This window comes from Bubalus kerabau, chromosome 7, assembly GCF_029407905.1.
Source record: "Bubalus kerabau isolate K-KA32 ecotype Philippines breed swamp buffalo chromosome 7, PCC_UOA_SB_1v2, whole genome shotgun sequence".
Lineage (NCBI taxonomy): Eukaryota > Metazoa > Chordata > Mammalia > Artiodactyla > Bovidae > Bubalus > Bubalus kerabau.
The window spans coordinates 16,226,693-16,239,913 of NC_073630.1; the positions used below are offsets into that span (position 1 = coordinate 16,226,693).

Below are 13,221 nucleotides of genomic sequence, written 5' to 3' on the forward strand. Positions count from 1 at the left end.
TGGTAATTCAAAATATCTTAGTATCCACATTAAAAACAGCAAAATTAAGTTTAATTGCATGTTTAACAAATATAAAAATATTACCACTTCAACATGTAATCAACCTAAAATTATTAATGACATTTTATATTATATTTGTCATAATAAGTCTTCAAAATCCATTTCCATTGTAGCACAATTTGGACACGACGTTTTCAGAGAAAAGAGAAATGTACTCCTATCCAAACACCAAAGTTGTTTTTAACGGAAGCATGTTACCCTACTTCAGTTTTTAAATTTAAATTAAACATACATAAAACAAAAAATTCAGTGCTTCAGTCGCAGTAAATAAATTTCAAATATCAGTAGCTACATGTGATAAGTGTTTACCGGTTTGGACAGAGCAGTTTTGGGTGTTCTCTAGAATTTTGTTTGCACTTCTTGGGGACCCACGGACTCCATCAGCCTTGCTTTACAAGTTCCATGGTTAAGAACTGTCCTTTTCACATGTTATAAGCCAATTTACAGTTCAAAACAAGCCTAAAAGTTACTTTCTCTTATGTTCACTGAACGTTATTCAAATTTGCTCATGAATAAATCCCTTGGGCTAAATCAAGCACCTTTATAGAAACTGGAAAGTGGACTATTGATCTGGACTTAGAAAAATAAGCTGACGTTATAATGGTTGAACCACCTTTGGCCGCTGCTCTTAAACACGGTCTTCTGGTTTGACTAGAGGATTTAACTTCTAGATATTAAAGTTGCTGATTTTCCCTTTCCTAACAGGTCAACTTTAAAGTCTTCACTTCTCCGGGCACATAAAGCTTGCTCAAAAAACCAGGCAGTGGCCGCTGAACTTGCATAGATAGGGATTTATCCAAAGCCCTCTCCTATTATTAGCCAAAGCAACTGCTTGCTAATTCAGTTTCTGGAGAGAAAAATGCATCCACGACAAAACAAACAGGCAGAGCGGACCTTTGTCAGGTACTGCTCAAAACCCCCTAAGACTGGTCCCACCGAAACTCCGTACTGCAATTGTCTTTCCGCAGCAGCTTCGGCTCGCTGCAGTTAGCCCTCAGCTAGGTTCACCCGCAGCCTTCTCCCAGCTCCCCGCAGCCCTGCGGGTCCGGGGCGTGGCCAGGAGCGGAGGGGGCGTGTCCTGGTTCGGGGGCGGGGCCGGTGTGTGTGTGTTGGGGCTGCAGGAGGGGGCCGGGCGGGAGCCAGGAGGCGGAAGTTCCCGCGGGCCGTGGGGAAGGCGCAAGCACCGCGAGTCACTTGTCAGCGCTCGTCTGATTCGGAGGCATCGCGGCGCCGCACCCGAGGTGAGTGGTCGCCGCCAGCAGGAGATGCGCGTCTCGGAACCCGGGTAGGGAGGAGGGAAAGAAGGAATCGCCGTGCACTGAGAGCATGGCGAGAAGTCCTGCTTAGGGAGAGACGGTGGTGCGCCTAGCGCTGGGAAGCTTCTCAGGTGGTTGCTGGACGCGGATCTGCGGAGGTGGAGAGTGGCGTGGGAAGAGGACTCCCAGGGAAACGGCGGTGCGGAAGCGGGCTCCTGGCCGGAGAAGGGGCACTAGAGCGGGGACAGGCTGGGACTAGCACGGCTAAGGCAGGGGCGCAGGAGTCGGGCGAGGGCGGGCCACCATCCGGGTGCCGAGCGCGTCTGGGTACCCACCTTGGAGTCTGGGGATTCTCGCGTCCTGCGCAATCTCCTGGAGGTGTGGAGAGGAAGCGGGGCTAATTTTTATTTGCGCTCACTCTACTGAGAAGCATTTATTTCACGCTCCACCCCCCAACATTTAGGATTGTGTAACCTGTTAAGGGAATAAAGTTTGTTTAAAAAACAGATCTGCGTCCAGGAATAAAGCTTGTTTAAAAAAACAGATCTGTCGTAAACGCCAGATTTATTAATGCTTGCGTACTTGTTGGGGCTTTTTTAGGCAGTGCCTCTAATTCGTTTGACAATAAGTGGAAAAAGGAAGGGCGTATGGATAGGGCAGAGCTTGGAAGGAAAATTGGTGGCTGCGCTGGGCAGGGCAGGTCTAGGGTGTGATCGCCAGATCCTATCCCAAGTCCGCCTTCCTGACCACGAGGACGTTGGAACCCGCCTGCCTCGGAAACAGCCGGCTCGGGAACCTTATTTGGCAAATAGGGCTAGGCGTGAACCTCTCTGCTGGGAAACTGTCTCGTCGGCTTCTTTCATCCGCTGCTTGTGGCTTTATTTCTTCCACTCTACCTCCACAGTCTCTCAATCTGGGGAGAAAAAGAATCTCAAGATATATCTTTAATTTCAGACCCATCTCTGAGCAATTCATCACGAATTCTTCTTTCCAGTCTTCCCATCCACTGAAGAAGTTAGGATAGAAGTGTGGGAAATACCAAGCTTCCTAGAGCGAAAACATTGTTTGGACTTTGCCTAAAAGAAACTCCAACACTATACAGAAGTTCCAACATTTCCTACTTATTTGAAAGAAGAAAGGCTGCTCAATATTTCCTGCCTCCTTGGTAATTTAGGAAGAGTTTGGGCACTAATAACCAGACCTGAAAAAGGCCAATAATATAACTGTTACTTTGATTTCTGACTATTTCAAGTCACATGAAACTAGCAAAGGGAGGGAGACGGCACCGACTGGAAATGAACTGACACTGGTTCTGTAGTTTGAGTGTAAACTTGCCAGTTCTAGAGATTTTAATAACAAATGGGGGAAAGCAGGAAAGGAACTCCCAAGTAAAGAGAGTTGCAGGTACATGGGTTAATATATGAATTAAGTACATTTTATTGTAGGGAACAATAGGATTAGGAAAGTTGAGCCTAACTTTCACGTTCTTCTTTTGAGGAAAAGTTAAAGATTAAAAAAAAAGGATGGGCATATTGCCTGTGAAATATCTGTTGGCTCTATACACTTTTGATAAATATTGTGTGCCATCATCCAAATAGTCCTTCTCTACAAGTTCTCAGAAATGCTTTTATTACAGGGAGAAAGCAATGATGTATATTGGGTGTTTTAGTCGCTAAGTCCCGTCGTGTCCCGCTCTTGAGACCCCATGGATTGTGGCTCCGTATTACCTCCTTAATGTCCATTTTTCACCGGCATCTAATAGTTTGATGTCTGGTTTGGCCTTTTCATCTTTTAGTGCCTGTTACATTAGTACTAGTTTTGTTGCCTAGTAGTTCAGTGAACTACTATGCCTGGGGAGAAGCTTTCTCTTTTTTTCTGGTAGATGTAGTGCAGATTTTCATTGAATTTTCTTTAAGAACTTAGACTTATTTGAAAATTTTGCCTCGTTTTCCCCATAGGAGAAGATGGAATCTGCCTGCTTTTAATACACCCAGTTGTTCAAATATCTGTATCTGCCACTATTAATTGATGTGATGGAGTAGAAATTTTGAATATGTTAAAAAAATGAAATATTTTAGGACAGGTAATGATTTGGTTAAACAACACAGATTTTTTCCAAGGAAGTGGGTCTTAAGCAGCTTTTTTTTTTAAGTGTGGTTTTAAATTATTTATTGTTATATTATTAATATTTTAAAGAATAAAATAGTACATTTCTTAGTATTACGTTTTAGAAAATCCCTATTCCTCCTAATTTCTCCCACATAATCACCATAATAATCAATACCAAGCTCTGAATCATGCTTCTTTTCCTTCAGTTTTTCTTTGTTATATAAAAGTACATGGTACCATGAGAGTCATTTTGAGCTCCCTTCGAGCAAAACGTAGAAAAAAGAAAGCATCAAAGCACTGGTTCTTTTCTAAAGCTCTAATTCCCTTTCATGCAATAAGCTTAACCCTATATTCCTACCATGTTTAGTCAGTCTTATACACTGTGTGGTAAATGCTCACTCCACTTTGCCTGATGAGGTGTGTATGTAAAACAAAAAGCAGGTTCTGACTCAAATATCACTGTGCTAGAATATTGCCACCCACTCCAGTATTCTTGCCTGGAAAATGCTGTGGATAGAGGAGTCTGGCAGGCTACACACAGTCCATGGGATTGCAAAAGAGCTGGACATGACTTGGCAACTAAACCACCACCACCAGAGTATTGCCAATCATTGCCTGTCTGAAGGAAAAGTGAATAATTTTTTTTTTTTTAAGTTTTTTGTTAGAAAAGTGAATAAGTGTGGAAAATACCATGTCCCTATATGAGAAAATACAAGTTGTAGTTTATGATTAGAGAAAATAGTTTTTATGAATCAAGAAACAACTTCTCATTTTAAAGAATTTATTGTTTGGAAAGCATGAAGGAGAGTCTACCATTTGCAGTTCTCTTCATATGTTAAAATAACTTAGAATTTAGGTAAGTGAAATGGACCCTTGCCAATTGCAGACAAAAGAGGTTGGGGAAAATCATTTTGAATTAAACCTGAAATACAGTTTTGTTCTTTTTTTCATATAAAACAAAGTATTGTAAGGTACCTTGAATTAAAGTTTGTATGCAAGAAGCCACAAATTGTATTCTAGCAAGTTGTAAGATTGATCAAATGTCTAGAAATATACTCTGATATGGAATTTTTAGACTATGGAAATTGGCATAAGTTTAGAGATTGCATATTAGCTCATAGATTCCTTTTCCTAGGCTGAAATGAGAACTTAATATAAACTTACTCTGCATATCCCCTCTTTCCCCGCAAACAAAATACTGAAGATAATTTAGTTGGGTTTATATTCAATACATTTAAATATGTAATAGCTTTTCAGATAAACATCTTTGTTAACCATCTGATTTTCTTTCAGTTTCTTTCATTTTGAGGGATTGGATTTTGCGTCATTAGAACCATGAGCAACTACAGTGTGTCCTTGGTTGGCCCAGCTCCCTGGGGTTTCCGGCTGCAAGGTGGCAAGGATTTCAACATGCCTTTGACAATCTCAAGTGTAAGAAAACTTTACCAATTTTGTTGTAGATGTTCACTCAATGCATAATCCTAGAAACATCACAGCTGAGTTGTTGAAATCTCTGAATGTCCTGTGCTGTACTTAATAGAATTGCTTTTGGAATATGATCTGAGCAGATTTAGTTAATTGTCGTAAAGGATCTGTTGGGGAAGGAAATTGGATAATTGATTTCAATTAAGCATATTTCCCTCCCTCTTAATACAAAAATGGAAAGCGTTTAACTGGGGGACAGACTGCAGATCTTTGAACTGTCACTGATCCGGACCTTAGATTCTTCATATATAATTGAAGGTTGTAACTGTGGGGTGTTCACTGTCACCTTCAGCTCCAAAAGCTGTTTCTTAGAAACTGTTGATCTGTATTGGGTAAAATAACTGTTTTGGTGTTATTTCCTCAACTTGCTCTCTGATGAAGGTGATAGCCTACAGTAAAATGGCCAAAAGCTACTTACCTTTGAAGAGGAAATGAAGGGCTATTGGGTTGGCCAAAATTTTCGTTGGGAGTTTTCCATAAGATGATACAGAATAGATAGTCAATCTTTGAATAATTGTGATTTGACTGTTTACATCATTATGGATTTAGTTTGAATATATTCTATATATATATTTTAAAGATACGTTTCATGATGCTAATGATACTTATGAGGGGAGTAATAATAGCTTTCATTTATTGAAGCTGGACTGGGTATCAGGCACTATTTCACTTTCATCTCCAACTAGGTAATTTTTGCTATTAATTAGTTGTATGACAGGAGAAGGCAATGGCACCCCACTCCAGTACTCTTGCCTGGAAAATCCCATGGACGGAGGAGCCTGGTAGGCTGCAGTCCATGGGGTCGCTAAGAGTCGGACATGACTGAGCGACTTCACTTTCACTTTTCACTTTCATGCATTGGAGGAGGAAATGGCAACCCACTCCAGTGTTCTTGCCTGGAGAATCCCAGGGATGGCGGGGCCTGGTAGGCTGCTGTCTATGGGGTCGCACAGAGTCGGACACGACTGAAGTGACTTAGCAGCAGCAGCAGCAGCAGCAGGAGTTGTATGACATTTAAAGGATTTTTTGTATATTCAAATAAATATGAATATCTGTTCCCTTTTTATTTGCATGGTAGCATAATATACACACTGTTCCACACATTCCTATTTTCCTCAACAGCTTACAGTGGAGAATTTTCCTGATTAATATGTAGAGTTTTTCTTTTTATTTTTAACAGATGTATAGAATTCTTTTGTAGGGAAGTAACATTTTTTTAGGCAATCCCCTATTGAAGTGCATTTGTACTGTTTCCAGTATTACTTTTACAAGTAATGCTGCAGTGGATATCATATGTACATGATTATATATGTAATTTTTGATAGGTTGTGCCAATTTGCGCTTTTGTGCAATACATGAAAAAACCTATCCCCCAAACAACATTACCAGCAAACTTTTGGACTTTTGCCAAGTTCTTTACCTTCCTCGTCTTAGGTAATTTTCGCACCAGGCTGTGACATAGTGGTATTATTCTCATTATAGAGAACTGTGCTGTGAGCTCCCATGGCTAACATGGAAGAGCTGGCTTTCAAGCAGGTATACTCTGCTGCCTGCTCAATAAGCTTAATCATAAATTTAGGTAGATTCTTTCTCTAGTTAGATATTTAGAGGGTTACTTTTTGGTTTAATTATATATGTTCAGTTCAGTTCAGTTCAGTCGCTTAGTTGTGTCCGACTCTTTGCGACCCCATGAATCGCAGCACGCCTACTTGGGTATAAATACACATTGTATATATATACACACTGCTTCTTACAGTATTATATACTACTTGATTTTAAAAGATTGAAGATAAATTTGTAACAGTTATGTATCTCAATTAAAATGCTTAATCCAGTTTACTAATGAAGTTTTCCTTGTTTTTTGGCTTTGAATTTTTAAATAGCTATCTTTATCTCCAAATTCTGTCTTGATTTCAGCTACTCAGGTTTTACAAGGAAACACATGTATGTAATCCAGTCTGCAAGTTTTGAGGCTTTGCATGATTGGATGAAATTTTAACTGTAAAACATCCTTGTGAAAATGTGTCTTGTGATTTATTCCTGTTTGAGGGGAGCAGTGTCTTTTTGCCTCCTACCAAAGAGCTATTATGCAGAAAGGAACAATATTTGAATATTGTCTTTTTTCGTATTCTGTTAACATCATTTTATATTACTTTTGAGTATCCTCATTTGTGATAATGGACTAAAGAAAATTGTGGTTTAAATACTCCCATTTTTTGCTAAAAAAAATCCAGAGACAAATGAACACCTAGTGGAACATACTTTGTTGTTTGATTATGGAAATGCAAATGGAGTATGTAGATATTGTGGTGCCATTCCTTTAAAACAGTTGTCTGTGCTTGTTTTCTGGCAGACAGTCTGAGCTCCATGTTATGATGCTGATATAACAGAACGCTGTGTACATACATATGTGCCCTCTCTTGGCACAGAAGAAATGCTTTCCTTGTGTAGACAGAGTGCTAATTAAAGGGTTTTGAACATACTGATTAAAAGAGACTATGGTAACAAAGCTGCTGAGTTATTTCTGTTCTCTTACAAAAGTCTCTGCCATCTCCTGTGACCTTTTTGGGTCTTGTGCAGTGGGGCATGCAATTCATTCTGGCCTGGAGAGGATGGAGAGGGAGGGGGAGGAGAGGGAATGTTGGTGCAACTTTGCTGTTAGGCTGTTGGCCTTTCATTGTAGTTATTTTTAACCCCTTGTGTGGTTAAGTTTAAACATGTGCAGCAACATTGCCTAATAAACATGGGTGCCTAATTAATTTATATTGTGGTAGTAAGATGATTAATGTTATACCTCATCTTAATTAGTTCTCTGGTTATATTTATTCTGCCTTCATTATGTAAAATTATTGGGATATATTTCAGTAGTCACCAGAGTATTTAATTAATACTATCAAGAAGCAATTAAAACCTGAGAGCATGCCTTAAAACATATAATTTAGTGATTCTCTTATTTTGATAATGTGTATGGAATTCTTAACAAGGTCTGGCGTGATAATTGCTCAGTTATCTTTTACAATAATATGAAATTAAAAAGAAAAAATTATTTGGAGACTTGAAACATCAAATCCACCATGATTGTAGGGAACAGTTGCATATTTGTAAATTTACTGTCTGTTCAAATTGAAAAAGGAAAAAATGTACAAGTTTGTGCTTAGCTAGGAACCTACATCTATATAGAGTTCAAAAGTCTACAGTTTTTCCTCTGGTCATGTATTATTGTGTTGTACTTCAAAGTGCTATTTATGATTTCCTTATACTATTGGAACTCAGATATCAAATGTATTTGAGATAAAGAAGTCATTGGCTGGGACTTGGACATTCTGTTTTCTTAAGATTTTGTTGTTAATCAGCATAGGAATATATTGACTATGACTTGTTTCTTAAAGCATACAAACTATAAAATTTTAGCATTATGCTCAGATTTTGTTTTCCATCTTTTTTGTATGAGTTTTGCATACTTCTTTAGTTGGTAGGTTTCTAAGGTAGGATTGGTAATTCTTGCAAACTTTTTGAAAAGATCCTCAAATTGCTGTAACTGCCTGATTACATATCATTGTCTTCAATTTCCTATCCTTAAAGTGGTGTGTCGGCTACTGAAGTTTGTAGGCTGTCTTTTTATGACCCTATATTTATGAAATTGCCTTGAAGCCATGGAATGTAGGGATGGTTTCATTGTAGCAGTGTGGGTTTGTTGGTCTTTGCCAATATATTTTATAAGAAGAAATAGGAGACTTGTTGCACAATTCAAGGCTGTATTTTGGCAAGTTGATGACCCTCACCATGGAATTAAAAGAAAGATAGTGTATTTGTGAATAACATTTTAACTACAGCATCCTAAAATTCAAACACTCTGCTTATGTTATTTTCTGATATATGATATTAGAATTTTCCCTTAACTCTCAATATTTGGATTTCCTGAAGGTTATCTCCCAATTCTTTATAAACACATCTATGGTGTTTCTTTAGCAGATAAAATGAGGTCAGACATTTCAATACCCAAATAATAGAGATTTTGATTCCAAGAGTTAGGGGAGGATCAGTTGTCACCAGGTCAGATAGGATTTTAGTTGGTTTTGAAAAGCAGAAGAAATGTATCATTTCTTGAAGTATGGAGCCCTGTTTAGAAGTATTATTGATACATAGAACAGAGAAAGAACAGTGAAAATGCTTTGCTGTGAATTCATTCATTCAGTAGTTAAAGGGACATTTTGTGGAAGCCATAGAGGAAGAGGCAAAGTATTGGGGAATACAAAGTAGGGAAGAAAAATAGAGTACTAGACAGTGCCATAAGACCTGTCACAAGGCAGTATTTGATGAAATGACAGAGATACAGATAAGTGTTTCCTGGTTTCAGTGGACACAGACCTTTTGTGTTTGTTTAGGGTAGAGAAATTACCTACAGGAGAAATTAATTGAATTGGTCCTTGAAGGATGAACTTTGAACACCTCAGAGTAAGTGTTTCTCTGTGTTGGTTTTTAGTGCCAGTGAAAATGAAGACTTATTTTGCTATTGCTTGACTCTGGGTGAAACTGTGAATAAAGCTGAGTGATTCTCCAGACAGGCCAGCTGCAGAGTTCCCTCCAAGAGGCGGGTAGAAAGAGACTTTCAGTCCTCAAGCTGAAACGAGAGAACCATCCTACCTTGAATAAATGGGTCCATTGTTAATTTTAAGCTGTTGAGTATTTTCTTTTACATTCCCTTCCAACTACCCTGTCATTATGCCAAGTTAGAAAGTTAATAATTTAGCTTGCTTAACTGCATAATGTATATTTCACATGTATGTTCACCCTTTGCTTTAAAATATTAATTACCTTATGTGGAAGACTCAGAGACTTGCCTTTACTACATGGCAGTTTTCTGCCATTGGTGATTGTGAGGGTCAAGAATCTCAAGATATTTCTGAAGATTTTTTCTGGTCTGTTATTTGTAAAAAAATGAAAATCTTAAATCAGTTTTATTGTTAAGTTAGTAGTTAGAGAAAAAAGGCATTTGTTTTTAAGTTTTTAATGAATATTGGACATTTTAGAAAGTTATTTGTTAACATAGGAATTTTACTGCTATGCAGGGTTTTTGTATCTGATGGAAGAAACAATATTGTAGAGATTGAGTCAAGTAAGAATAGCACTTTAGACCTAAGTAAAGGAGATTTTCATACAAGATACTCATTTACTCGTGAGTTAGGGCTAATATTTACTTACTCTAACTGAGAATAACCAAAGCCTATAGACTCATTTTCAGTCATTTTTGAGAATTTTCAATGCAGAGAGCTTGTCTTTATGATGGTTGCTGATTAGGCTGCAGTGTGAATATACAGTTAACCAGATACCTTTGTCTGAAACATCCTGTTTGTAGTAGTTCTTACCCAGATTCCCGTGTACTGCAAGGCCCTTCATGACCTTTCCCCGCAGCTACAACTTCACAGAAGAGAAATCTGATATGACTTTATTAATCTAGAAACACCCATCGTTCTGGCTGACAAGGGATTGCTTCTTTGGCATCTTAGAAGACATAATTGCATTTCAGCTTTAGGAGGTGAGACTCTAGGCCTTTGAATTTTTAAGATGAAGAAATACTGAGTATATGATGTAAAACTTCACAAAGCAAGATCCGCACATGTGAAATATTAATATATGTGTGGATTTGCAAATAAATGACACAATAATGGGACTGAAAAGAAAACACCACTTTAAGAAAGTAATGAGCAGTGACCATGGTGGTCCCTCATTTGGTTATTCTGGGTACAGAGTCACTGTATAGCCCTGCTGGGAATTCAGATTTGTGTTTTAATTACGGAGTAGGAAAATCACTTTTGTAGCACAGACTTTTTTTTTAAAGGTAATAAAATATTTAGCTATGGACAGAACAGACAATATTGAATGAGTGTTTAAAGTCAGATCTGGAAGAATTTTTTATAGTATTAAAATGGAATCTCTCAAATCATCAGTTCCCTATTTTTTGTCACATTTTTATAATTTCTTTGTTGTAGCTTAATTGGAGTTATCTTTCCTCTGTCAATACTCAGTTTTCTTTTACAGCTTAGATTGTTACCTGTTTTGTGTGATAATTACTGGAACTAAGTTCCTCAACCCCACTGGCACTTAGTCCACCCAGTAGAGTCTAAGCAGTTGCAGCAGGTGTCCCTGTCCAGCTTAAATGCAGGGGAATGAAATGAACTGGGAAACTTGACGGGACGAAATGAAAAAGAACAAGTCAGATGGAAAGTGCAAAGAAACAGGCAGTTTTAGAAAGGTCACAGTGGGAACAGTTCTTTACTGGGTCAAATATGGTACTCAAGAAATCTTAACCCTTCACTCTTTCCTCCCTTTTAAAGTTTAATTAATTTATGCTTTTCTTTAGGTAAGACATTCATGTGAGTTGAAAGTCAAATGACTCGGTAGAGTTTAGAGGAAAGAGCACCTGTTGCCCTGCCATTCATTCCCTTTGCCTGCAAGCAGCCGGTGTTTGCAGTTTCCTGTGTGTAGTGTCAGGGGTAATCTACACAGATGCGTGAAAGTACATAGATATCCTCTCTACCCTCCTCATCAACACAAACAGTGTCCTTTTTTTTGGCATTTTGCCTTTTTTAACTTAACCCCAAATCAGTAACTATGTCTTCATTCTTTTTGTATAGCTGCATTGTATTTGGATTTATCATAATTTATTTAGCCAGTTCCTATGGATGGACAATTCGGTTGCTTCTAATCTTTTTCCTTTAGTGATACTGTGGTGTAATTTTTGTATCTGTATCTATATCTATTTATTTTAGGCACATATATGAGTACATCTGTGAGATAGATTCCTAGAAATGGGATTGCTGAGTCAAAGGTTGTCTACATTTTCACTGATACTGCCAAATATCTCTGTGGAGACACTCCTACCCACAATATGAGAATACCAGTTTCCTCATACCTGTGCTAGCACATGTTTTGACAGACTTTGATCTTTTCCAATCAGATGGGCCTATTTCCATCGTTCTCCTTTTTTACAGAGTTTAATCACCAGTATTCTACAGAGGATTCTGTTTGTGTTTAAAGTGGCTCATTTTCCCCCCCATTTGTGTGAGAATATACAGAATGAAAATGTGCTGATTTTCTTTAAATTATTTCATTAACTTTGGAGGGACGCTGTTTGTTTGAATTTTTTCATTTAGAAGTCGGATGAATAATTATCCTCTTATCATTTGCTTCCTATTTCCAAATGAATTTCCCCTCTCTGTTAACATATTACTTCCAAATATATGGTGAAATAATTTTTTGTCTTTTGTGAAGTAGTTTTTGGCATAGTGCCCTGTGATAGACTTTCTAAAAAATTAAGCAAATTACATTTAATAGATTTCAGGTTGTTACTTTGGAGTTTTTCCAATAGCTTGATACATTGTGTAATATCAAATCCTACTCTTCTCGATCTCCCTTCAAAGGATGTGACAGAGAGACTGACCATAATGAGGTATTTGGCCTGGTCCTTGGACATAGTAAAATTCAGCCTTAGGACCCTCACTGTTTGCATATCAACCATTATTAGCCAGTGGAGTATAACAAGTCCCAACAGTTTCTAATGTTTCATGGCCTAGTGAGTCAGGCATTGTGAAGGCATTCTAGCATGTGGCACAATGCATTTCTTGTTTTACCTGAGTGAAGCAGCAGAGAATGTAAGTGCTGGTAACCTTGATGACAAGAAGGGTCGGGATGCCAGGGCTGTTTGTATTTTATGTGCTTAAAGTTGAGGGAAGTAGGAATTTCCTTTTAGTCTGTTGCTGCAAAATTTTAAATATGATGAGAAGGGTTTGGAACTACAGAAGAATGTGCACCATTTGTTATTTGAATTCTGCGACTTGTTAACCGTTTCCCTAGGATTCAGAAATTGATTTAACAGTGATCACTGCTCTTTGTGATAATTATCTTGGGTGAAATTTGATTGACCAAAAGAAAGTATGTGTGTGTGTTTTGTTTTTTTTTAAATGGTAGTAATAACTGAATTCCATTAACTGTTGATTCTGTCAGGGGCTTAAGCGTTGTGATTGGTTCCATTAAGTATCCAGTTGTTAGACCAGTATTTCTCTAATGATTTCTGAGATATTAACTTTTAGAGATGGTAAAATTTAAAAGTTTAGTCAGGTTGTAAAATGCTAGCTAGAGGAGGTTGTGCATATATTCTGAAAATATTTTCTTCTTAAGATACTGGAGGACAGATATCCTTTAGAAAGCAAATGCATTATTCCTTAACTAGCAACCCTTAGAAATAGATGTTCTGGAGAGAGAAGTTAAATACAAGCATTGTTACACATGTAATTTTCATGACTGTGGACAT

The 13,221-nt window shown here is 37.9% G+C and overlaps 1 protein-coding gene across 13 annotated transcripts in view; it reads left to right on the forward strand.

Annotated features, from left to right (window-relative positions):
- Positions 1–1,166: 1,166 nt before the first annotated feature.
- Positions 1,167–13,221, forward strand: part of PDLIM5 (PDZ and LIM domain 5) — a 227,730-nt gene continuing 215,675 nt past the window's right edge. For 3 of the 13 annotated variants that reach the window (XM_055587677.1, XM_055587680.1, XM_055587682.1), the window contains exons 1-2: positions 1,317–2,481; positions 4,719–4,856. In XM_055587677.1, coding sequence (XP_055443652.1) covers positions 4,761–4,856 — 96 coding nt within the window. In that variant the 5' untranslated portion in view covers positions 1,317–2,481; positions 4,719–4,760. The other 10 variants (XM_055587675.1, XM_055587679.1, XM_055587683.1 and 7 more) reach the window with 8 other exon arrangements.